This window comes from Leishmania infantum, chromosome 27, assembly GCF_000002875.2.
Source record: "Leishmania infantum JPCM5 genome chromosome 27".
Taxonomy (NCBI): Eukaryota; Euglenozoa; class Kinetoplastea; order Trypanosomatida; family Trypanosomatidae; genus Leishmania; species Leishmania infantum.
Genome location: NC_009411.2, coordinates 141,203 through 167,140, shown reverse-complemented (window position 1 = coordinate 167,140; position 25,938 = coordinate 141,203). Strand labels below are relative to the sequence as shown.

The 25,938-nt window shown below is 62.5% G+C and overlaps 2 protein-coding genes across 2 annotated transcripts; both read right to left on the bottom strand.

Annotated features, from left to right (window-relative positions):
• Positions 1 to 3,183: 3,183 nt before the first annotated feature.
• On the bottom strand, positions 3,184 to 21,132 carry LINJ_27_0500 (putative calpain-like cysteine peptidase; the record flags this gene model as incomplete). The annotated part of the gene is made up of 1 exon (XM_001466281.1): positions 3,184 to 21,132. The coding sequence occupies one exon, from the start codon at positions 21,130 to 21,132 to the stop codon at positions 3,184 to 3,186; it is 17,949 nt and encodes a 5,982-aa protein (XP_001466318.1).
• Positions 21,133 to 23,685: 2,553 nt separating this feature from the next.
• On the bottom strand, positions 23,686 to 25,485 carry LINJ_27_0490 (conserved hypothetical protein; the record flags this gene model as incomplete). The annotated part of the gene is made up of 1 exon (XM_001466280.1): positions 23,686 to 25,485. The coding sequence occupies one exon, from the start codon at positions 25,483 to 25,485 to the stop codon at positions 23,686 to 23,688; it is 1,800 nt and encodes a 599-aa protein (XP_001466317.1).
• Between the last annotated feature and the right edge of the window lie 453 nt (positions 25,486 to 25,938).

Here is a 25,938-nt window from a genome sequence, read left to right as displayed (position 1 = left end):
GGAGGAACCAACGAAACGAAAAAGAGAGGGGGCATGCAGAGAAGACCAGATGAGGCCTCCGTCACAGCGGCAGCGCATCATATACAACGGCAAAGGTGGACAAAGGAAAACTAGAAACAAGCAACGTTGTTTCTGCCTCGAAAAGGCGGGAAGAGCCGTGGGCGAAGAACGGAATATATATAAGCAAGGTAAGAAGCCGTCGTTGCAAGTAGAGGGGCACACAGAGCGCACGAGCGCTTGCCATGTCCTCTTCCCTCGACCCCCACTCCACACCACTCCGTCTCTGCTTATGCGTGTGTGATTATGCGCGAGGCATGGTGTGTTGGGGCGACAATGACCGTGTGTGCGAGGGCCTTTCATGATCGACTGAGCTCTTCCTTCTGGGCTGAAACCCCCTCATTCTGAGAAAAGAAACACGTCGGGAAATGGGAGAGGCTGAGGCGAGGCGGAGCGGCCTTGCAGAAAAGAAGTGATTACAAAACATAGACAAGGAAGCTGGAAAGGAAGTCTGTACGGGGGTGTCACAGACATGCACACGCGCACACAGGCACACAGAACGAGATCACCAGACTGCATCCCTCAATGCAGGCAACCTCCTCCGTCTGTGCAAGCCTTCAGCCGAATCTGGAGGAAGGGGGGTCACTCCGAGAGTCGCAAGCATCAGCAACCGCGTCCCCATTTCGTCCAACAGAGTTTCGCCGTTGAGCCTCACACACATGGTCGGCTTCATCTCCTCCACTGCCCGCGCTTCACGACACGGAGGCTATGAAGACGAACTTGAGAGACAAAGAAACTGAAATAATATTCCAAACAAAAAGCAATGCACCCGCGCATGATGTTCTAAACGTGCGTCTACAAAAATGGCGTGGACTTGTGGGGTTTCCTTGTGCTCGCGTTTGCTTTTCTCCCGCGTTCCAGCCCACAAGCCCATTTGCCTTACGCGCACGCGCCCACACTGCAGCCACTGAAACGGCAAGGTCTCATGAAAAGATGGAGGCAGCTACGCACCGCCAGTCGACGCAAGCATAAGGGCTTTCGAAGAAGCAAGGCAAGACCTTGCAGAGACGGCGAGTGGCAAACAAGGGAAGGCTCAGCGCGGGAAACCGGGGGGGGGGGGCAACACCTCGCGACGTGCACTCCCTCAAGAGCACGCCACAACCCTCGCCCGCCCGGCGTGCGCGCTTCGCAGCAGTCTCCACCCTCCGCAGGCTGGAGACGTCGTCTGGGATCCATGGCTACCCTTTCAGGCGCTTGGCTTTGCTCGTTTTCTTTCGTCTCATTCTTCTCGCCCCCCCCCCCTCGCTAGTCACACGGTGCGCGCCTCGCAATGGTCGAACGGCACCTGCAGCCCACGTGCGCACAAGCGCGCGGAAGCGGAGCCCCCCTCAGAACTCCGGACCGAAGCGCTTATCTGCTCTGCGCAGGATTCGCCACGAGCACCGGGTGAGGTGCCACGTTGCACCGTAGAAAAAGACAAAACGAGAGAGCGAATGAAAATAAAATGAAGACAGCCTGTGGGAGAGCAACGAGTGCGCGCGCGACACGGAGCAGCCATGGCAGGTGGGAGGGGTGGGAGGAGCGACTTGACAAGGTTCAGGCGGTAGGGGGCGTCACATAGCAAAGGAGATGCAGCCGAATATACACAAAAAAAAAAACATAAAATCATAGAACAACAAAAAATAAAAACGCAGGTTCTAAGAGAGAGGGGACGCACATACACGCGCATACGCATGCATGTGCGATGCGAACCGGCTGCAGAGATCGTTGACAGCGAGAGCAGAAGAGGCGCGTCAGAAAGCCGCTGAAGAACGTGTGGGAGAAGAACCACCGCAACCGGAGAGGAGCACAAATAAGAATAAATGATTATGATATCAAACGGCGCATGACGCGGCCGAACCGACTCATCAACGAGGAAAGAGGTGAGGCAGAGAAAGAACGCACAGCAAGCATGCTGCTATGTGCACGCACGCACACATGCATATGCACACGCACCCGCAAAGGCAAATGCCCAACCAACCAAGCAAAAGAAAAAGAAATCGACGATGCGACGACAACAGGGGCGAAAAGGAAAAGATTAAATACGAGCCGGTCGTCGACTGGAGCACACACACACACACGTCGGGCGAGAAGTAGCGGAGAGGGAGATAGCAAAAAAAATCGGAGAACGTCAGAAAGGAACAAAGGCAATGCAGCCCCCCCCCACCACCACCACCACTCCACCCAACACGCATGTTCGCTGCTGTGGATGAAGACGGCGTGCGTATCAAGCTCATGGTCCTCTGAAGTAGTGGTGGTGGTGAGGGGAGAGGGAGGGGGGGGTACAGTATGAGGGCGAGCAGAAGCGAAAGAGAGTAGTGGAGAACCATGAATGAACGGAGGAACAGAGCGCGATTTCAAGAAACAACGGCAACCACCACAATAAAGCAAAATTAGTGTCACGCACAAGTACTTACACACACAGAGAGAGAGAGACGGGACGAGAGAAGCGGGCACAAACCTCACACATATACACATACGCTCGGCATGGCCCCTTCCGTGGGGGGGGGGGCAGTGCGGATGCGCAAAGCAACGCGCCTTCTTCGGTCGTCTTGGAGGAAACAGAGCGAAGCAGCGCCACGTCACACGCACACACGCACGCAAATGCGCCTGTGTTACTCGAGTGGCCCGTTGCCGACGCTGTTTCGGGATATAGGGAGGGGCTCCGGGGGACGGTGGGAGGAGTCCATCCAGTGAGAAACAGCGTTGTGTCACATGAAGAAAAACAGAAAAAAGTGTCAAGCGACCGCCGAGTTTCTTCTGCATGTGTGTGTGTGTGTGTGTGTGTGTATGCGTGTGTGGTTCTCAGCCTGCTTGAGCCGGCGACAATCCACACGGATTACTCTACACCTAGGTAACGACACAGGCACACGTTCACGCAGACAGCGGCGCCGATACACGCTCTTCACAGCTTGCCTCACATGCGCAACACGACCAGTGAGATGCTCCTTTCAGGGCTGCAAAGAGAAGGCCCTCCTCGCACCTGGCTGAGCGAAAGTAGTGAAATAAGGAAGCGACACCGAAGCAGAAGAGGACAAAACAACGGCGATGTGGAAAGGTAGCGGATACGCGTGCATTTTTTGCCTTTGCACCTCTGCACCGCCGCCACTCCCTCCTCTCTCTGCTCTCTCTCGCATGCTACGATGGCTACTGCAAGTACTCACGGCTGCGCGGGTTGCCGCGCGGCGTATGCACTGCCCCGTTGGAAACGGGCGCATAGCTCTGCGGCGCTTGGGATTGCCACGAGCCCAGACGAGCACTTGCGGAGGTGGTGGCGGCGTTGACAGGCTGCACACGTGGCGGGACTCTGGAGCGTGTCGACCCATTCACGGAAGCAAAGCTTGCTTGCGCGAATTTTGGTGTGTAGATGATCAACGTGCACGGAGCATCTCCAGAGACAGGCCTGGAAGGGCAGCCAATCAAGAAGGTGTAGCGCCCAGCCTTGGCTGCCTGGAACGCAACGGAGTGCTCGCGCGCGTTTGACGCGTCCCCGGTAGAGCATACGAGAAGAGCATTATTTTCGTAGGCGGCCATGAATATCTCATCCTCGGCTAAGTGGTCGCCGCGCCTCATCGCCGTCGGATCGGTCACCTTGTTCTGGTGCAACAAAGCGTGAACGTCGCACGGCTCACTCACCATAATATCGACGCGAGCGCTAGTGCCGGAGCCGGGCTGCACCACAACATCTTTCGCCATGCAGTTGTGCGTCTCGGCGATTGGACGAAGCGTGGTGAGGTTCACCGGGTTGTCTTGCGGGTAGACAGAGAGCTGATACTTGCCAAAGCAGGCCTTCTTCTTGGTGTAGGGGATCAAGTAGCACGTGCTGTTTGCCGGCAGCTCCATCTCCGCGCAGACCTCTCGAGCATCAGTGAGAAGGCCCTTCTGCACAAATTTGTGCGTGTTGTGCGCCAGGAGCGGCGCCACGAGCTGTGCGTTTCTGTCAGGCCGCAAGAGCGCCAAAGCCGTCAGGTGGTACACACCCATGTTGTGTGCGTCGTAGTAGACGGGAGCGCTGTGACGCAGCTCGGCCAGCACCGTCACGTTGTGGTTCGAGTTGTTCTGTAACAGGTACATCGGATTTTGGCGAAACGTTGTGTACGTTGGACTGCCGCCGCTGCAGTTATCGGCCCATTCGCCAGAGACTGTGAGACGATCCCCGCAGTTGATGTGGCAGCGCTGCATGCTGGAGAAGTTGCGCAAAAATACCGGCTGTGGCAAGTACAAGAACTCCGGCTCGCTCTCCGGATTTGCCTTGCACACAGACCGTAATATGGGAGTCCAATCAGAATCGCCCATCGCCAGTGGGCCATGGTACTGTGGTGCATCGTGGTAGCAGTTGTGGATCTTCACCACGACATCGGACGGGTCATTCGACCCAGGCACGGTCTCGATCACGTCGAAAACGGCGTAGTAGCAGCGCGGGTGAATCCCATCCGGTACCAGGTCGCCCGACACCGCCACGAAAACGTCGCCTCGCTCCAGCTGCTCGTGAATGCGCCGCCAGAAGGCCACATCTCGGTAATTGCACCCCACCACTTCCGCTGAAAGCTTTGCGTCCAGCGGAAGATGCGTGACGGGTCGGCCGGTTAAGTCTCGCAGTGTCTCGTGCGATGTGCACTGGTCGAACCGCTCGTAACCGCCGACATACTTCGCGTAGGCCCTCTCCACCAGCAATGGCCACCACGCACCACTGGGCGAAACTGTGAACCGCGGCACCCCATTCACGTCACACGGGATTCTGTCATCGATCTCAACCGTGACAGGAGCGCTATTGGGGTCAAAGAAAACGAATCTATACGGTGCGCGGACGGGGTGCATCTTTGTCTGGAAGAGGCGATGAAGTAGCGGTGGCTGCCGGCTCAACGCCGCCAGGAACGGTGCGAGATACGTCAAGTCCCCGGCAGAGGACGCCATGTCCGATGCTTTGGGATGGTCTGGCAAGAGAGGCTGCGTGAGACCTTCTGGGTATACATCAGCAATGCGCGGCCAGGAGTCTGCCACCTGCTTGTTCGCGCTGTGAAACGGCGGGTCCGTAAACGGGGCCGCTTCCTCCACGGTCTCCAGTCGGTGCTCCTCCGTTCGCTCCTCCACCTCCTTTAGCTTCTTCTTTGCCCGCGGACGGCGCGCAGCGCCGCCCGACTCCTTTGACACGCCATTCGGCTTTGCGGGCATCTTTGGACGTTCATCCCGCGCGGCTGTGCGCTCCACGTGGTCCCTCTTGTACTCATCCGCCAGCTCCTCCACACGACGGCGCATCGCATCCTCGACCTCCTCCTTATAACCAGACGAGTAGTCCTCCGGGTGGCTGGTGACGCGTCGTTTCTCTTCAGCAAGCCCTCTAAATACCTCGTCTTCACGGAGCGGAATCCTGTCAACAGGAACGCCGCGTATCTCCCTCCCAAAAAGTAAAGACGGGTCGTCTGCCACCGCCTCATCGGCAATGTGACATCTCCTCTTGTTTGTGCCGAGCTCACGATGCCCGATATCCTTTGATGAGCGGCGCTGCCGACCACCGTCAGGACGCTTAGGGAATAGCTCACCATTCGACTGCTCGTTCAGCATGTCTACCGGAATTCCACCATTATCAAAGTGCAGCACCGGCCTCGCCAACTCGCTCGCGCGGTGCCGCATCGACTCCTCCAAAGCCGCCCTCCGTCCAGACTTGCCACGAGGGTCACATGCCTCTAAATTGTGGAGCTCCCGCTCAAACGCAAGGAATATCTCGTCGCTGTCCAGCTCTGCGCCGCCTTCGGCCATCTGCGACATCTGCACGCCAACAATAACTTTGCGAGCCTCATCCTTGAACCGTCGTGCAAGTGCGTACGCGCGGTCGATCATCTTCTCTTCAAGCCAACATATTCTACTTCGATCAAGTCCTAACTTCTCTGAGTTCATGTACTCTCGATTACGCTCAGAAAAGAGAGAGTCTTCGTCTAAATTAAGCAGCAGAACCGGCACACCGTCCACCTCCGTCCCCAGCAGCTCTTTGAATCCTTCCTTCATTGAGAGCCTTCCATTCCCGACCGACATAGCAACAGTCGCATCATCAGTATTACGATCATCAACATCGCAAAACTCAGACGCCCCACGCTTCACATAATCCTCGTACTCCTCTACATCCCCGTCCTCATTCCGACGATTAACTATTTGCCCGACCAACAGCGCACGAGCAGTCATGTCCTCCTCCAGCACGGCAATACGTTTCGCGTTCCGCTGTGGGTCCTGCAGCAGGCCGCGCCACTCGTCCTCCAGCGCCACGAACTCCGCGTCCTCGTCCAGCGGGACGCAGTGCAGCGGCACGCCCTCCGGCTTCGGGTCCAGCACCCTGTCGCGGTCCGCCCACTTCTTGCCGCACGCAAGGTCGTGCGCGCGGTCGTTCATCCTCCTCTCCAGGTCCTTCAGCGGCATGCTGTTGCGCTGTGGGTCCTGCAGCAGGCCGCGCCACTCGTCCTCCAGCGCCACGAACTCCGCGTCCTCGTCCAGCGGGACGCAGCGCAGCGGCACGCCCTCCGGCTTCGGGTCCAGCACCCTGTCGCGGTCCGCCCACTTCTTGCCGCACGCAACGTCGTGCGCGCGGTCGTTCATCCTCCTCTCCAGGTCCTTCAGCGGCATGCTGCTGCGCTGTGGGTCCTGCAGCAGGCCGCGCCACTCGTCCTCCAGCGCCACGAACTCCGCGTCCTCGTCCAGCGGGACGCAGCGCAGCGGCACGCCCTCCGGCTTCGGGTCCAGCACCCTGTCGCGGCCCGCCCACTTCTTGTCGCACGCAAGGTCGTGCGCGCGGTCGTTCATCCTCCTCTCCAGGTCCTTCAGCGGCATGCTGCTGCGCTGTGGGTCCTGCAGCAGGCCGCGCCACTCGTCCTCCAGCGCCACGAACTCCGCGTCCTCGTCCAGCGGGACGCAGCGCAGCGGCACGCCCTCCGGCTTCGGGTCCAGCACCCTGTCGCGGTCCGCCCACTTCTTGTCGCACGCAAGGTCGTGCGCGCGGTCGTTCATCCTCCTCTCCAGGTCCTTCAGCGGCATGCTGCTGCGCTGTGGGTCCTGCAGCAGGCCGCGCCACTCGTCCTCCAGCGCCACGAACTCCGCGTCCTCGTCCAGCGGGACGCAGCGCAGCGGCACGCCCTCCGGCTTCGGGTCCAGCACCCTGTCGCGGTCCGCCCACTTCTTGTCGCACGCAAGGTCGTGCGCGCGGTCGTTCATCCTCCTCTCCAGGTCCTTCAGCGGCATGCTGCTGCGCTGTGGGTCCTGCAGCAGGCCGCGCCACTCGTCCTCCAGCGCCACGAACTCCGCGTCCTCGTCCAGCGGGACGCAGCGCAGCGGCACGCCCTCCGGCTTCGGGTCCAGCACCCTGTCGCGGTCCGCCCACTTCTTGCCGCACGCAACGTCGTGCGCGCGGTCGTTCATCCTTCTCTCCAGGTCCTTCAGCGGCATGCTGCTGCGCTGTGGGTCCTGCAGCAGGCCGCGCCACTCGTCCTCCAGCGCCACGAACTCCGCGTCCTCGTCCAGCGGGACGCAGCGCAGCGGCACGCCCTCCGGCTTCGGGTCCAGCACCCTGTCGCGGTCCGCCCACTTCTTGTCGCACGCAAGGTCGTGCGCGCGGTCGTTCATCCTCCTCTCCAGGTCCTTCAGCGGCATGCTGCTGCGCTGTGGGTCCTGCAGCAGGCCGCGCCACTCGTCCTCCAGCGCCAAGAACTCCGCGTCCTCGTCCAGCGGGACGCAGCGCAGCGGCACGCCCTCCGGCTTCGGGTCCAGCACCCTGTCGCGGTCCGCCCACTTCTTGTCGCACGCAAGGTCGTGCGCGCGGTCGTTCATCCTCCTCTCCAGGTCCTTCAGCGGCATGCTGTTGCGCTGTGGGTCCTGCAGCAGGCCGCGCCACTCGTCCTCCAGCGCCACGAACTCCGCGTCCTCGTCCAGCGGGACGCAGCGCAGCGGCACGCCCTCCGGCTTCGGGTCCAGCACCCTGTCGCGGTCCGCCCACTTCTTGTCGCACGCAAGGTCGTGCGCGCGGTCGTTCATCCTCCTCTCCAGGTCCTTCAGCGGCATGCTGCTGCGCTGTGGGTCCTGCAGCAGGCCGCGCCACTCGTCCTCCAGCGCCACGAACTCCGCGTCCTCGTCCAGCGGGACGCAGCGCAGCGGCACGCCCTCCGGCTTCGGGTCCAGCACCCTGTCGCGGTCCGCCCACTTCTTGTCGCACGCAAGGTCGTGCGCGCGGTCGTTCATCCTTCTCTCCAGGTCCTTCAGCGGCATGCTGTTGCGCTGTGGGTCCTGCAGCAGGCCGCGCCACTCGTCCTCCAGCGCCACGAACTCCGCGTCCTCGTCCAGCGGGACGCAGCGCAGCGGCACGCCCTCCGGCTTCGGGTCCAGCACCCTGTCGCGGTCCGCCCACTTCTTGTCGCACGCAAGGTCGTGCGCGCGGTCGTTCATCCTCCTCTCCAGGTCCTTCAGCGGCATGCTGCTGCGCTGTGGGTCCTGCAGCAGGCCGCGCCACTCGTCCTCCAGCGCCAAGAACTCCGCGTCCTCGTCCAGCGGGACGCAGCGCAGCGGCACGCCCTCCGGCTTCGGGTCCAGCACCCTGTCGCGGCCCGCCCACTTCTTGTCGCACGCAAGGTCGTGCGCGCGGTCGTTCATCCTCCTCTCCAGGTCCTTCAGCGGCATGCTGCTGCGCTGTGGGTCCTGCAGCAGGCCGCGCCACTCGTCCTCCAGCGCCACGAACTCCGCGTCCTCGTCCAGCGGGACGCAGCGCAGCGGCACGCCCTCCGGCTTCGGGTCCAGCACCCTGTCGCGGTCCGCCCACTTCTTGTCGCACGCAAGGTCGTGCGCGCGGTCGTTCATCCTCCTCTCCAGGTCCTTCAGCGGCATGCTGTTGCGCTGTGGGTCCTGCAGCAGGCCGCGCCACTCGTCCTCCAGCGCCACGAACTCCGCGTCCTCGTCCAGCGGGACGCAGCGCAGCGGCACGCCCTCCGGCTTCGGGTCCAGCACCCTGTCGCGGTCCGCCCACTTCTTGTCGCACGCAAGGTCGTGCGCGCGGTCGTTCATCCTCCTCTCCAGGTCCTTCAGCGGCATGCTGCTGCGCTGTGGGTCCTGCAGCAGGCCGCGCCACTCGTCCTCCAGCGCCACGAACTCCGCGTCCTCGTCCAGCGGGACGCAGCGCAGCGGCACGCCCTCCGGCTTCGGGTCCAGCACCCTGTCGCGGTCCGCCCACTTCTTGTCGCACGCAAGGTCGTGCGCGCGGTCGTTCATCCTCCTCTCCAGGTCCTTCAGCGGCATGCTGCTGCGCTGTGGGTCCTGCAGCAGGCCGCGCCACTCGTCCTCCAGCGCCACGAACTCCGCGTCCTCGTCCAGCGGGACGCAGCGCAGCGGCACGCCCTCCGGCTTCGGGTCCAGCACCCTGTCGCGGCCCGCCCACTTCTTGTCGCACGCAAGGTCGTGCGCGCGGTCGTTCATCCTCCTCTCCAGGTCCTTCAGCGGCATGCTGCTGCGCTGTGGGTCCTGCAGCAGGCCGCGCCACTCGTCCTCCAGCGCCACGAACTCCGCGTCCTCGTCCAGCGGGACGCAGCGCAGCGGCACGCCCTCCGGCTTCGGGTCCAGCACCCTGTCGCGGCCCGCCCACTTCTTGTCGCACGCAAGGTCGTGCGCGCGGTCGTTCATCCTCCTCTCCAGGTCCTTCAGCGGCATGCTGTTGCGCTGTGGGTCCTGCAGCAGGCCGCGCCACTCGTCCTCCAGCGCCAAGAACTCCGCGTCCTCGTCCAGCGGGACGCAGCGCAGCGGCACGCCCTCCGGCTTCGGGTCCAGCACCCTGTCGCGGTCCGCCCACTTCTTGTCGCACGCAAGGTCGTGCGCGCGGTCGTTCATCCTCCTCTCCAGGTCCTTCAGCGGCATGCTGTTGCGCTGTGGGTCCTGCAGCAGGCCGCGCCACTCGTCCTCCAGCGCCAAGAACTCCGCGTCCTCGTCCAGCGGGACGCAGCGCAGCGGCACGCCCTCCGGCTTCGGGTCCAGCACCCTGTCGCGGTCCGCCCACTTCTTGTCGCACGCAAGGTCGTGCGCGCGGTCGTTCATCCTCCTCTCCAGGTCCTTCAGCGGCATGCTGTTGCGCTGTGGGTCCTGCAGCAGGCCGCGCCACTCGTCCTCCAGCGCCAAGAACTCCGCGTCCTCGTCCAGCGGGACGCAGCGCAGCGGCACGCCCTCCGGCTTCGGGTCCAGCACCCTGTCGCGGTCCGCCCACTTCTTGTCGCACGCAAGGTCGTGCGCGCGGTCGTTCATCCTCCTCTCCAGGTCCTTCAGCGGCATGCTGTTGCGCTGTGGGTCCTGCAGCAGGCCGCGCCACTCGTCCTCCAGCGCCAAGAACTCCGCGTCCTCGTCCAGCGGGACGCAGCGCAGCGGCACGCCCTCCGGCTTCGGGTCCAGCACCCTGTCGCGGTCCGCCCACTTCTTGTCGCACGCAAGGTCGTGCGCGCGGTCGTTCATCCTTCTCTCCAGGTCCTTCAGCGGCATGCTGTTGCGCTGTGGGTCCTGCAGCAGGCCGCGCCACTCGTCCTCCAGCGCCACGAACTCCGCGTCCTCGTCCAGCGGGACGCAGCGCAGCGGCACGCCCTCCGGCTTCGGGTCCAGCACCCTGTCGCGGTCCGCCCACTTCTTGTCGCACGCAAGGTCGTGCGCGCGGTCGTTCATCCTCCTCTCCAGGTCCTTCAGCGGCATGCTGTTGCGCTGTGGGTCCTGCAGCAGGCCGCGCCACTCGTCCTCCAGCGCCACGAACTCCGCGTCCTCGTCCAGCGGGACGCAGCGCAGCGGCACGCCCTCCGGCTTCGGGTCCAGCACCCTGTCGCGGTCCGCCCACTTCTTGTCGCACGCAAGGTCGTGCGCGCGGTCGTTCATCCTCCTCTCCAGGTCCTTCAGCGGCATGCTGCTGCGCTGTGGGTCCTGCAGCAGGCCGCGCCACTCGTCCTCCAGCGCCACGAACTCCGCGTCCTCGTCCAGCGGGACGCAGCGCAGCGGCACGCCCTCCGGCTTCGGGTCCAGCACCCTGTCGCGGTCCGCCCACTTCTTGTCGCACGCAAGGTCGTGCGCGCGGTCGTTCATCCTTCTCTCCAGGTCCTTCAGCGGCATGCTGTTGCGCTGTGGGTCCTGCAGCAGGCCGCGCCACTCGTCCTCCAGCGCCACGAACTCCGCGTCCTCGTCCAGCGGGACGCAGCGCAGCGGCACGCCCTCCGGCTTCGGGTCCAGCACCCTGTCGCGGTCCGCCCACTTCTTGTCGCACGCAAGGTCGTGCGCGCGGTCGTTCATCCTCCTCTCCAGGTCCTTCAGCGGCATGCTGTTGCGCTGTGGGTCCTGCAGCAGGCCGCGCCACTCGTCCTCCAGCGCCACGAACTCCGCGTCCTCGTCCAGCGGGACGCAGCGCAGCGGCACGCCCTCCGGCTTCGGGTCCAGCACCCTGTCGCGGTCCGCCCACTTCTTGTCGCACGCAAGGTCGTGCGCGCGGTCGTTCATCCTCCTCTCCAGGTCCTTCAGCGGCATGCTGCTGCGCTGTGGGTCCTGCAGCAGGCCGCGCCATTCGTCCTCCAGCGCCACGAACTCCGCGTCCTCGTCCAGCGGGACGCAGCGCAGCGGCACGCCCTCCGGCTTCGGGTCCAGCACCCTGTCGCGGTCCGCCCACTTCTTGTCGCACGCAAGGTCGTGCGCGCGGTCGTTCATCCTTCTCTCCAGGTCCTTCAGCGGCATGCTGTTGCGCTGTGGGTCCTGCAGCAGGCCGCGCCACTCGTCCTCCAGCGCCACGAACTCCGCGTCCTCGTCCAGCGGGACGCAGCGCAGCGGCACGCCCTCCGGCTTCGGGTCCAGCACCCTGTCGCGGCCCGCCCACTTCTTGTCGCACGCAAGGTCGTGCGCGCGGTCGTTCATCCTTCTCTCCAGGTCCTTCAGCGGCATGCTGTTGCGCTGTGGGTCCTGCAGCAGGCCGCGCCACTCGTCCTCCAGCGCCAAGAACTCCGCGTCCTCGTCCAGCGGGACGCAGCGCAGCGGCACGCCCTCCGGCTTCGGGTCCAGCACCCTGTCGCGGCCCGCCCACTTCTTGTCGCACGCAAGGTCGTGCGCGCGGTCGTTCATCCTCCTCTCCAGGTCCTTCAGCGGCATGCTGCTGCGCTGTGGGTCCTGCAGCAGGCCGCGCCACTCGTCCTCCAGCGCCACGAACTCCGCGTCCTCGTCCAGCGGGACGCAGCGCAGCGGCACGCCCTCCGGCTTCGGGTCCAGCACCCTGTCGCGGCCCGCCCACTTCTTGTCGCACGCAAGGTCGTGCGCGCGGTCGTTCATCCTCCTCTCCAGGTCCTTCAGCGGCATGCTGCTGCGCTGTGGGTCCTGCAGCAGGCCGCGCCACTCGTCCTCCAGCGCCACGAACTCCGCGTCCTCGTCCAGCGGGACGCAGCGCAGCGGCACGCCCTCCGGCTTCGGGTCCAGCACCCTGTCGCGGCCCGCCCACTTCTTGTCGCACGCAAGGTCGTGCGCGCGGTCGTTCATCCTCCTCTCCAGGTCCTTCAGCGGCATGCTGTTGCGCTGTGGGTCCTGCAGCAGGCCGCGCCACTCGTCCTCCAGCGCCAAGAACTCCGCGTCCTCGTCCAGCGGGACGCAGCGCAGCGGCACGCCCTCCGGCTTCGGGTCCAGCACCCTGTCGCGGTCCGCCCACTTCTTGTCGCACGCAAGGTCGTGCGCGCGGTCGTTCATCCTCCTCTCCAGGTCCTTCAGCGGCATGCTGTTGCGCTGTGGGTCCTGCAGCAGGCCGCGCCACTCGTCCTCCAGCGCCAAGAACTCCGCGTCCTCGTCCAGCGGGACGCAGCGCAGCGGCACGCCCTCCGGCTTCGGGTCCAGCACCCTGTCGCGGTCCGCCCACTTCTTGTCGCACGCAAGGTCGTGCGCGCGGTCGTTCATCCTCCTCTCCAGGTCCTTCAGCGGCATGCTGCTGCGCTGTGGGTCCTGCAGCAGGCCGCGCCACTCGTCCTCCAGCGCCACGAACTCCGCGTCCTCGTCCAGCGGGACGCAGCGCAGCGGCACGCCCTCCGGCTTCGGGTCCAGCACCCTGTCGCGGCCCGCCCACTTCTTGTCGCACGCAAGGTCGTGCGCGCGGTCGTTCATCCTCCTCTCCAGGTCCTTCAGCAGCATGCTGTTGCGCTGTGGGTCCTGCAGCAGGCCGCGCCACTCGTCCTCCAGCGCCACGAACTCCGCGTCCTCGTCCAGCGGGACGCAGCGCAGCGGCACGCCCTCCGGCTTCGGGTCCAGCACCCTGTCGCGGTCCGCCCACTTCTTGTCGCACGCAAGGTCGTGCGCGCGGTCGTTCATCCTCCTCTCCAGGTCCTTCAGCGGCATGCTGCTGCGCTGTGGGTCCTGCAGCAGGCCGCGCCACTCGTCCTCCAGCGCCACGAACTCCGCGTCCTCGTCCAGCGGGACGCAGCGCAGCGGCACGCCCTCCGGCTTCGGGTCCAGCACCCTGTCGCGGCCCGCCCACTTCTTGTCGCACGCAAGGTCGTGCGCGCGGTCGTTCATCCTCCTCTCCAGGTCCTTCAGCGGCATGCTGTTGCGCTGTGGGTCCTGCAGCAGGCCGCGCCACTCGTCCTCCAGCGCCAAGAACTCCGCGTCCTCGTCCAGCGGGACGCAGCGCAGCGGCACGCCCTCCGGCTTCGGGTCCAGCACCCTGTCGCGGTCCGCCCACTTCTTGTCGCACGCAAGGTCGTGCGCGCGGTCGTTCATCCTCCTCTCCAGGTCCTTCAGCGGCATGCTGTTGCGCTGTGGGTCCTGCAGCAGGCCGCGCCACTCGTCCTCCAGCGCCAAGAACTCCGCGTCCTCGTCCAGCGGGACGCAGCGCAGCGGCACGCCCTCCGGCTTCGGGTCCAGCACCCTGTCGCGGTCCGCCCACTTCTTGTCGCACGCAAGGTCGTGCGCGCGGTCGTTCATCCTCCTCTCCAGGTCCTTCAGCGGCATGCTGTTGCGCTGTGGGTCCTGCAGCAGGCCGCGCCACTCGTCCTCCAGCGCCAAGAACTCCGCGTCCTCGTCCAGCGGGACGCAGCGCAGCGGCACGCCCTCCGGCTTCGGGTCCAGCACCCTGTCGCGGTCCGCCCACTTCTTGTCGCACGCAAGGTCGTGCGCGCGGTCGTTCATCCTCCTCTCCAGGTCCTTCAGCGGCATGCTGCTGCGCTGTGGGTCCTGCAGCAGGCCGCGCCACTCGTCCTCCAGCGCCACGAACTCCGCGTCCTCGTCCAGCGGGACGCAGCGCAGCGGCACGCCCTCCGGCTTCGGGTCCAGCACCCTGTCGCGGCCCGCCCACTTCTTGTCGCACGCAAGGTCGTGCGCGCGGTCGTTCATCCTCCTCTCCAGGTCCTTCAGCGGCATGCTGTTGCGCTGTGGGTCCTGCAGCAGGCCGCGCCACTCGTCCTCCAGCGCCACGAACTCCGCGTCCTCGTCCAGCGGGACGCAGCGCAGCGGCACGCCCTCCGGCTTCGGGTCCAGCACCCTGTCGCGGTCCGCCCACTTCTTGTCGCACGCAAGGTCGTGCGCGCGGTCGTTCATCCTCCTCTCCAGGTCCTTCAGCGGCATGCTGTTGCGCTGTGGGTCCTGCAGCAGGCCGCGCCACTCGTCCTCCAGCGCCACGAACTCCGCGTCCTCGTCCAGCGGGACGCAGCGCAGCGGCACGCCCTCCGGCTTCGGGTCCAGCACCCTGTCGCGGTCCGCCCACTTCTTGTCGCACGCAAGGTCGTGCGCGCGGTCGTTCATCCTCCTCTCCAGGTCCTTCAGCGGCATGCTGTTGCGCTGTGGGTCCTGCAGCAGGCCGCGCCACTCGTCCTCCAGCGCCACGAACTCCGCGTCCTCGTCCAGCGGGACGCAGCGCAGCGGCACGCCCTCCGGCTTCGGGTCCAGCACCCTGTCGCGGTCCGCCCACTTCTTGTCGCACGCAAGGTCGTGCGCGCGGTCGTTCATCCTCCTCTCCAGGTCCTTCAGCGGCATGCTGTTGCGCTGTGGGTCCTGCAGCAGGCCGCGCCACTCGTCCTCCAGCGCCACGAACTCCGCGTCCTCGTCCAGCGGGACGCAGCGCAGCGGCACGCCCTCCGGCTTCGGGTCCAGCACCCTGTCGCGGTCCGCCCACTTCTTGTCGCACGCAAGGTCGTGCGCGCGAGTTCTTAGAGCTTTTTCGAGTGTCCGGATGTCGTCGGATTGCGGATCAGCTCCTGATTGGAGGCTTAGTCGGCGCTTACTTTCTAGGTCGACGAAGTCTGTATCATTGTCGAGGGGAATGGCTTTCACTGGCACATGTGCTGGTCTAGAGTCGAGAAAGCCGTCACGCTCTTTCCATTTGGCGGCCTCTGCGATTTGATGGAGTCGTTCGTTCACAGATTTTTCGTACGCGCGTAGCTGAGACGTGGCCGTGTTGTGGTGATTCTTTGCCTTGTCGACGTTGTCGATGGCTTTCCAGAAAGCTTGGTCTCTGCCTACGGACGGAAGCGCGGGGAGAGGGATGCTGGCCGGGCGTGTGTGGATGAATGGGTAGCGTCGTGCCAGCTCCTCCGCTGCCAGTTCGTTCACGCGATGTTGCATGCCTTCCTGAATGAACGTGATCTGTGCTGCGGGCAGATTGCTAGCCTGTCCCTTCTTGAGCTTCTCTTCTCTCTCCATGTATTCACGATCGTCGTCAAGACCCACCTCAGTCAACAGAATGCCGAAGGGCTTGTCGTCAAGGAAGGCACGTAGCGCTTGCACGGCCTGCCGCTTTAGCTCAGCGTTTCGCTTGCGAATGGCATCCTTGATATCGTTGATCTGGTCCTCGTTGGCGATGGGATCTTCGGACATGAGGGCGTAGAGCTTCTCCTCCAGGTCCTGGCACGGTGCGTCACTGCCAATTGACATAACGGAGGGGCTTCGGCGCCCCTCACCCGTGATTTGGGCTCGCATGTTATCACGGAAGTCCTCTGCAATCTTTGCCGCGCGGGCCTTCAACTTCTCCTCGTTGCTGGCGATAGCGTGGGGGTCCGTGTTAGGCATCTTTAAGAGCTCCATGCGCTCCTCCTCGAGACGTCGGATGACTTGGTCCTCATCGAGGTCAAGCAAGTTGACGGGCACTCCACTTGGCTTGCCGTAGAGTCTCGCGCGCTCGTCTTTGATCATTGCCTTTGCCAGCGCCTCAGCGCGGCTAATAATCGCTGCCTCAGTCGCGTGAACGGCCTCTGCGTTTCGCACAGGGTCGCGCTTGAGTCGTGCGCGTTGAGCTTCTAGCCTGGCGATGATGGGATCGGTATCCAGAGGCAGCTCACTCAGGGTCTTGTCATAGTAGCTAGCTTTCATGTATTGTGGGCGCTCTGCTGCGTTCATCGCTCTGGCCATCTCATCCGCCATTCCGTTCAGCTCCTTTTCAATCTCCGCCACCACGTCCATGTCCGAGCTCGGTTGCTTCAGCAAGTCACGTCGCCTTCGCTCTTTCTTGAGGAAGTCGTCGTTGTCGTTGAGAAGCAAATCCTCCATGCGCCGTCCGTGGTGCTCCCGTGCGAGGTAGCTGGGGCGCTGCTTGGCTAGCATCTCTGCCGCCATCCCTTTTGCCATGTTATTCAGCTCGTTCCCCAACGCAGCGATCGCGGCGGCGCTCTCGCGCGAGTTCTTCAGCTTTTCGTGTCGTAGTGCCTCCTTGAGAATAAAGTTGCGATCATCGTTCAGCGGCAGCTCATCTACCGCCACGCGCAGATGCTCTGGCTTCAAATACTGCCGGTCCGCCGCGAGCTTCGCCCTTGCCAAGCCCTCGGCACGCTCGTTGAGGGCGTCGTTCAGCTTGCGAATCTTCGCCTCGTCGCACGACTCCTCCTGACGCTCGCGCAGCCGCGCCACCTCGAGCGCGTGGAACTCCGGGTCGGAGTCAAGCGGTAAACCATCACATGAGATCCCCAAAGGCATGGGGTTGAGGAAGAGATCGCGCTCATTTTCCTTGAGCTTCTTCGCCATCTCTCCCGCACGCTCCTTGAGCGTTTCGCGCAGTGCCACGACGTCGCCGCGATTTTTCTGTAGATCCCTCATGGCAACTCGCAGCTCGTGCTCCAGCCCAGTGAATTCCTCGTCCTCGTTCAACGGAAGCAGCTCCAGCGGTACCCCTTCCAGCTCGGGTCCGAGGAAAGCGCGCTCCTGGTCGTGCATGTCATCGGCCAACCTCGTTGCCATGTCCTCCATCTTATTCTCGAGAGAGTTCATGCGTGCCGCGTGCTGCGAAGCGTGTTTTTTCAGCTGCTCTCTCTCCCCCGCCATCTTTGCAAAGGCGGGGGTCTCCATGAGCAGGAGGTCCTCCGTCCAGATGCCCTGGTACCGCGGACGCATAAACGAGAGCGAGGGCGTCTTCTCCCTCTCCTTCGCCTCCGTATTGGCAGGCGGCCGCGTCTCCACGGTTGCCTCCACGGATTGAGTGCCGTCGCCAACATCACTCCGCGCCGTATCACTGTCGACTAGTGCGACCGGCGGCTCCCCCTCGAGCTCTTCAGAGCTCGGCGGATTCTCGTACACATCTGTGATGCGCACTCGCGCCATCTCGACGCACACAATCTCGACTCGGCACTTCACCTCCTCGTCTCGCGCCGCCGGGCACGTAATGGAGAGCACGTAGTGGCCTTGAGCAGGCAGGTGTGCCACCAGGCCGATTTCCTTCAAATTCGACGCCGCCGACACCTGCGCCATCTTCTGGTTCGCGTCATCGTAGAGGTACATGCCAACGTAGTTGTCGGTGCGCACGTTGCTACCGCCGCGCGCGTCGCGGTTCCATTGCGAGAGAAGAATGTGTGCGTCCGTCGGTACATCGACGAAGAAGTCGACTCTATCCTTCCCCTCGGGCACCAGTGTGACGTGCTTGACAGCCGGTAAGTCACGTGCGACGTTGACGCGAAGGCGTTCAATGCTTACCGCACCCTCGTCCGCTGGTGTCCGGTACCAGTACGAGAGCAGAAAGATGCTTTTCTCGTGGTACATCGCTGTTGGGACAAGGTAGCACTGTGACTGCGGCGGAACGCGAATCTTGCTCGCCACCTCGCGATAGTTGAGGAAGACACGCTTGTGCACCACGTCGTGGTTGTTGTGGGTGACGAGGTACGTCGGAATCGAATCCGTCTCTATGCTCTGTGCCAGGAGGAGGTCGCACCGCACGTAGCTCAGCTCGGGCAACACGTGTAGCTGGTGCCGCTTGTCCGGTTGCCGTATCATGCCCATCACCTCCACTGCCTCGCTGCCTGTGTTGCGAACGATGTAGAGCGGGTTCTCACGCCACGTGAGCAGCGACGGGTTGCCACCGTTCGTGCCGTCACCCCATTCGCTGTGGAAGTTCCAGCACGGTTCCATGAGCCCGCGAAGATGAGCCTGCGAGATGGTAAAGAAAGAGCGCAAGAAGACGTTGACTGGCACGAAGATGGTATTCTGCGTGGCGTTGCAGTGGCGCATCTCTCGCGACGCCCACCGCGGATCTGCTGGGTCGGACATGGGGCCAGTGTAGGAAATCTCCGCGTACGGGTTGTGCAGCTGCACAATGACCTCGCTGAGGGTGCGAGGGGGAGAAGAGGTGGCAAGAATGTTGAGGATTCCGTAAAACTGGTGAGGTGCCAGGCCCAGACTCTCTGCGTTGTCGCCAGATAGGGCCGCCACGGCTGTCATGCGCAGCTCGTCACGCAGCCTCACCCAGTAAACGGGAGATGCTATGTCGAACCCGACCGACTTTGCTGTTACTTCGTCCAGCGGCGTGTTAATGACAGGGCACCCACTGAAGTCGTGATACACTTCAGCGAGCGAGCAACCCGCCAAGTTCTCATAAAGCGTGTAGAACTTCGCGTACGCCTTCTCCAGCAGCAGCGGCCACCAGTGGTGCGTCGGCGAGCGGCAAAACACCGTGTCGCCCTTCACCATCGGAATGCGGTCGTCGATCTCCACCTTGATCCACTGACCGTAGCGGTGGAACTGGAACGTGTAGCGGCCATCCTTGCGCGGGTTCTTCGAGATGAAGCAGTTGCGGATCACGTCGGGGTGGTTCTCGATCAGAGTGGCGAACCCAGTAAGGCAGCAGCACTCGTGCATCGCACCCTGCCCGAATTGGTCGCGGCTCAGCACGTTCGGCAGCAGCGGCCTCGTCTTGCCTTCGGGGTAAAGGTCGCCGATGTGCAACCACGGCTCCGATGTCACATCGCGGTTGCTCAGCATAAATCCGCGATCCTCAAATGGCACGTTACTGTCTGGGTGCTCACGCACATCGACTGGCTGCTCCTGAAACGGGTTGTAGTCGATGCGAGCGACTCGTGTGTCTACGCCTTCGCTATCTGCGACGCTCTCCGCTTCATCCGGCAGCATGGCGGCGTCCTCTGGTGCATTGACGCGGCGAATATGGCTGCCAAAGGAAGACACAATGGTGACGTTGGCGGTTATGTGGCCCTTGCCGCGCGGGCACGTGATGGAGATGGCATAGCGACCGCTGCGGGGGAGGCGGTGGATGATGCTCGTCTCGCGGAAGTTCGTGGCAGCGTGCACACCGGCTATCTTGCGGTCCGTGTCGTCGTAGAGGTACATGCCCATGTAGTCCTGCGCCATGGCATCGCCGCCTGTCTTGGGGCTGACGTAGGGCTTTGTTTGGTGGAGAAGTATATGAACGTCGGTGGGTTCATCAACGTAGAAGTCGAGACGGTCCTTAGTGCGCATCTGAAGCTGCACCGTTCCTGCGGCAGGGTTCTCCCAGTCCATCTCGGGGACCGTGAGCTTCTTTATGGTGATGTTGCTGTAGTCTTCATGGACCATGCGGTGGGCGGACAGCAGGAACCTGGCCTCTTCGCCTTGATGCATGCAGGAAGGCACAAGATAGCAGAGTGATTGCGGCGGGACGATGACGCTGCTCGCCACCTCGCGCGAGTTGAGGAAGAGGCTCTTGTGAATGGGCTTGTGGTTGTTACCAGTGACCCAGAAGGTCGGGATCGGGTAGAGGTAGGAGTACTGGGAAAGTATCATGCCACACTGCTTGTACGTGGCTGTCTCCTCCGGGCCCTTCCGGTGCCGCTGGTCCTCCTGCTTGACCACAAAGGAGAGAGTCACCGCCTCTGTGCCGTGATTACTGATGTAGTATAGCGGGTTCTTGCGCCACGTGACGTACGTCGGGTTGCCGCCGGCCGACTCACCCTTCCACTCGTCCTCAAAGTACGTCGCATCCGAGGCGACGGTGCTGATGTAGCACAGCTGCATCGAATTGACGATGCGAAGAAAAACGTTCAGTGGCAGGAAAATGGAGCGCGGGTTGCCGACGTCGTACTTGACCCGCTGCTTCTCCGACCACGCCGAGTCGTTCGGGTTGAGGGGGCCGCTGTAGAGAAACTCGTCATCTTCGAAAGGATTGTGCATATGCACGAGAATGTCATCCAGCGAGGATGTGCCGTGGAGGGAGAAGATGTCGAGGATGCCGTACTGTTGCTCGCGCTGCAGACCCATTGTCTCCACCTCCACATCCTTTGTGAGGGCTGACGCGACAAACTCGCCAGACTGGATGCGCTGTGCCAAGTCGAGCCAATAGCGTCCTTCAAGCACATTGCAGTTTGCCGCCTTGGCCAGCTTGGCGTCCATGGGGATGTTCAGCACCGGGTTGCCTGTCAGGTCGTGGAATGTCTCTAAAAGGGTGCAGCCCTCGAGGTGGTCGTAGGCGGTGTAGAACTTCGCGTACGCCTTCTCCAGCAGCAGCGGCCACCAGTGCTCAGTCGGGGAGCGAGCATAGAGCACCTCGCCTTCTTCCATGGCGATGCGGTCGTCGATCTCGACCTTTACCCACTCCTGCCCGCGGAAGAACTGGAACGTGTAGCGGCCATCCTGGCGCACCTTCTTCGTCACAAAGCAGTTGCGGATCACATCCGGGAAGCGGATCAGCGTTGCAAGTGCCGAGAGCATGAAGCATTCATAGTGGTTGCCCTGGCCGAACTGCTCGCGCGAGAATACTTCGGGCAGCAGCGGCTGGTTCACACCAGCTGGGTACAGCTGCCTGATCGAAATCCAATCATCGGTGATGCCGGCGTTGTTCTTGTTAAACTCGTGGTCTGCAAACACCTCGCCGCTGTCCGGCGTTTCGTGGATAGACGATGCCGCCATCACACGGCGTGGGCGACGTCACGGAAGTGAGACAGAGGAAAGGGACGAAAGAAGTGGGTGAGCGCGTTGTATAACAGAAATCCGAGAAGATGAAGTAAACGAAGGAGCAAAGAAAAAAAAGAAAAACGAAAACGAATGTACGATGTGTGTGTCTCCTGGGGAGGGGGGTCGGCAATCGAAGCAGCGGAACAGAACAAAGTGGCGCAGGGAGACACAGCAGAAAAAAAAAACGAAGCGAAAAAAAAAGTGTATAGAGGGCGCGTGTGCTTCTCTCTCTGTGTTTAAGTGCGTGCGTGCGTGTGTGTGTGTGTGCGTGTGCGCGGTCGGCAGTGCGTGCGAGCGAACGGTCCAGCGATGGGGCCTCGCTCGTTTTGTGTTTTGCTTCTCTCCGCTTGTGATCAGCTGCCGCGGGGAGAGAAGAGCACGTCTGCCGCGGGTATCCGCCCCAGCGGTGCCGTCTCAGCTCTCTGCTTCTCGCTGCGCGATCTACAACACCACCCGAATGCGATCTCGCTTTGGCGCACTGACTCACACGCACGCTTCTCTGCCTATATGAGGCGGAAACGAGAAAATCGCCCGAAGAGAGCCGAAAACGCGTATTATGTGCGTGTGGGCAATCACAGATTACAAGGGAGCGAAGCGTGACAAGCTGGGATGGGCACGTCACGTCGCACGAGACGCCGACACAGCCGAAAAGGCGGCGTTTCGGGAGCAACCAGCAGCGGAAGGTGAAGACCGAGAAGTAGACACAGCGAAGAAGATGGGGAGAGCAGCAGGCAGAGGAAAGGAATGAAGGGCACCCCGAGACCGGCGATAATCCACCAATCACGGGGGCAATTCGAAAGCAAAATGGGGGAGCGGAGCGGGAGAAGTCGACCAACAATAAATCAAAGAGCACGTGATGGTCAACACCTGGCAAACACAGAAACGCACAAGCAAGCGCACTGTACGCAGCCGACAATGATGAATGGGGGTGTGGGTGGTGGAGAGGAGAGTGCTCGCAGGAGACGCAGCGGAGTGGGGGGGGCACCGCTCTCACACAAAGTCGCTTGAGTCCTCACAAACTGCACGCACGCACGCAAACGAAAAAAAAAACGAAGCGAAAAGAAGAAAGGGATGGGGAGGACGCCTAGACCCTATCTCGCAGAATGAGCTACACACACACGCACACACACGCGAGCCTGTGAATATGGAGGAGGGGGGGTGTCTGCTCTGCGCAGTGGTCCTCAGAGGGTGAGGTGTGCCTGAGGGAAAGGTTCACAAAACAAAGGTAGTGAGGACAGAGGAGCGAGAGAGCAGGTGCTGTAGTGCGGAGTCGTGCTCAAGTGGCCGTGAGCGGCGCAGAAAGACGGGTGAAGGGAGGAGGCCGCGAAAGGTGGGGTAAAAGAGATGACACACCCGCTTAAGTCGTCCCGCGAGGTCGCACAGCTCGTTGGGAACACACAGAAAAGAAAGACGAGAGTGGGCAAAAGGAAAAGAGCGAACTGCGCCGCAAAGCCGCTAGGTGGCGACCGTCACGCCACCACCTCCTGCGAGTGGTGTCGTTGCTTGTTTCTGTGGGCGATCTCTGTTGCCGCCCTTCACAGCGAGGCGATGCTACCCGTGGGGTGTCGTATGTCCGATCTGTTTCGGCTCCCTTTGTTTTTGTTGTCTCTATGGGCACCGGCGTGCGCGTTCGAGGGTTCCCTCTCTCGAGTGAGGGAGCTACAAGAGAAGAAATGCACGTCGAGAGCGAGCGGGCGGGAGAGAGGGGTGAGAAGTGGAGGACACCATGAATCAATGATGTTTCGACAGAAAAATCAACGCAGGCGCACTTAGGCACACTCGGAAAACGAAACTATACATACTGAAGCGCGAGCGCGATGTGCGCGAATGATGAAGCAACGAGGAGGATGGAGGAAAGATCAGGCGTATAGAGAGAGAAAGAGCAGCGAAGTGAGCGTGTATCATTCGATGTCTCACAAAAGGGAAGAGGTGGAGAGTGCGCAAGAAAGACGACGACTGTAATTATCCGTGCAGACCCGCGGGACACACAGAAGCGGTGACAGCTACTCGATGACCGTTCCGCCGCTTCTGCTCATGATGCCCCGCATAACTCTGTGTGCATCGGTCGGCCAGGTTGCGGTGCGGTACGCCGCACACATACGTGGACGTGATGCTGCTATGTATGCTAAGCTATGTGAGAGTGTGTAAGGGGGAAGAGGGCGAGAGGAACACGACATGTGGGACATGATGCCCAATGACTGTAAATCATCACACCTCTCTACAGTGTTTGTTTTACGTACCCTCTTGGATTTTACTTGATCTGGCTCGTGTTGCGTGCGCCGACCGCAGACAACCGCAGTAGCGGCGTCCTGCTCTTCGCATACGGCATACGTGTTACACAACCGACAGACCCGAAAAGGTCTCGATTATCACTACCGCCGCGCATCCCCCACGCGCCCGTCATTGCTCGTCCACGACCCGCCAAAGAGGGAAGCGTCACGCGTGCATCGGCGGAGATGAAGTGTGTGTGTGGGGGGGGGGGCTAAGAACAAGACGGCTGCTCCGTCTTCAGCAGGCGCTACTGCAGTCGCCGCTGCTGTCGCTTTGATTCGCCTCGCCATCGCCCCCGACGGCGGGCAGGTCCTCCAGCCGCACCACGCCCCTCCTCAGGGCCTCCTGCAGACACGCTGGCAGGGAATGCGGGCTCAGCAGGGAAGTGTCGACAGCCACGCGCGCCGGCGTGCGGTGTGGCCGCATCATCTCAGCTAGCTTTGCCTCCTCATCCTTGTCCTCCGAGGCGGCCGAAGAGTGCCGGTGCGCGTAGCTGCGAGCCCGGCAGAGGTCCAGAACCTCCGGCGCGGCTGCCGTGCCGTCATCGCCGCCGCTGCGCGTGCGGATGGGGAAGCGGCGCGGCACCCGCGACAACTGCACCGGCGCCAGGAAGGACTCCGTCGCATTCCGCAGCAGGGAGTAGCCGCCCCCCTGCCATTCCAGAAAGACGTGGCTGACAGGCGCGCTCGCGGGGTCCGCCGGAAGGCGCAGCGGCACCGTCACCAGAGCCACCGCCGCCCGCACTTCGTTCATTTCCATCTCTCGCACCACCGACGACGACATGCACGGCATGGATCGAATGCTCACCGGGCGACCATCTCGGACAGGAGTGTAGAACGTGGGCTCTGGGAGAGGCATGACATCCGATCCATCGCCTTCCTGCACTCTTGAGCGCGTATCACGGGCGGGTGACGCGATGGCGCAGCCGTTCCCTGACCCGGCAGGGATGTGACCAGCTTTCGCGTCGTTGTCCTCAGCCTCGACCAACAGCGGCAGGCCACTTGCCCCTGATAGTTTCGACCAGCCCCAGATGTACCGTCCCTCCTCCACGTAAGTGAGATGGTACGTGGATATGTGTGTCGCAAAGGCCTCCTCGGCTGGGAGGTACACCAGGGCGTACTGCTCCGCCGTGAAGGGGTCTGTGGCGCGGCCAAAGGCCTCGATACGCTGCCCGAAGGGAACCTCCCCCACTACGTCCGCGTACCGGTGGGGAAAGCGGCGAACCCGAATCGTCTTCTCCGGCCGCGCTGGCTGGTACACGCGGTAATACGGCTTCACCTCGTCCCAGAGGCCCACCACACCGTCCGTCCACCTGATACAAGCCCTGTTCACCGACACGGCGTCAGCCTCCTTCACATCGCCGGCGAACATGACGCCGGTAGACGCGGGGGAGCCACCGTTCAAGGAGCCAGCGCTGCCGTCGTAGCTGTCAGCGCCATTGGTTGTGCGACGACCAGCCCTCGCAGAATAGTGCGGGACCACCGTACCCTGGCGGACGTAGCTCTTTAGTTCATACCAGCGCCGGTGCAGGAGCGGCTGCCACTCAACCTCCGCCAGTAGGCCAGGCGATAGCATCTCTGTCCCGCTCAACCGCCATCGCACCACCGGCGCAATCTTCAATGGCGGCGGCAATTGTGCCTCTGCGCGACGCACGCCGAGTGCCTCTTCCAGTGCCTCCCGAACAAGCACCGAAGGCGCATCGAGTGGAGCCAGCAGAAGCGCAGAGCGAGTGCCCTTGCAAAGGTCCCAGCGGTGCAGAGACACAACAATGCGGCAGCGCGGCGCTCCGGGCACACAGTTTGCGCAGGCGAGAGGCACGGGAGCGGTTGCCGTGTAGAAGCCGTCCGCAAAGCAGGCCACTCGCATGGGGATAGTCAGAGCCCACAGGGCGTAGGGCGTGGGCTCGCCATCCGCCGCCGATGCCCAGGAATCCAGCAACTCTGCCTCGATGGCCACGATAACGGTGCGATGACGCACATCCAGCACGGCGCACGTGCCGGTCCTCTCCACCATGAAGGACGACGGGGCGATGGGCATACTCCCCCCTGCCACCTTCCCTCTGTACCCTTGCTGAGAGAGCTCCGACACGGTGGGCGGGGGATCTATTAAGTGAGGTAATTGGTGAAGCTCCAGGCGGTTACCGTAATTATGTGCGTCAGATATAAAGAGGCGCCTTGGCGATATCACGTTTGACCGGTTGTGCAGCCCGCTCACGTCACGAGATTACGACCTCGCGACGGCGCGCTACGCTGTGCTGTGAGCACCACCACTCCTCTTTTCTCCGTTGCGATCAAGTGCGGCGCTCGTCAGCGGTCAGCGAGTGAAAGGCGCAAATCGCAGCGTTGGACTCTGAAGACAGAGAAGGAACAAAAAAAAAACACCCACGTCTCACTGTACGATGCATGCTCTAGCTTCTGCGACCATCGGCAGCCCCGTTCCTGCTGTTGTTGCTTTTTTTTCGAGTCAGGGCTTGATCTAATTCCTTCGCAT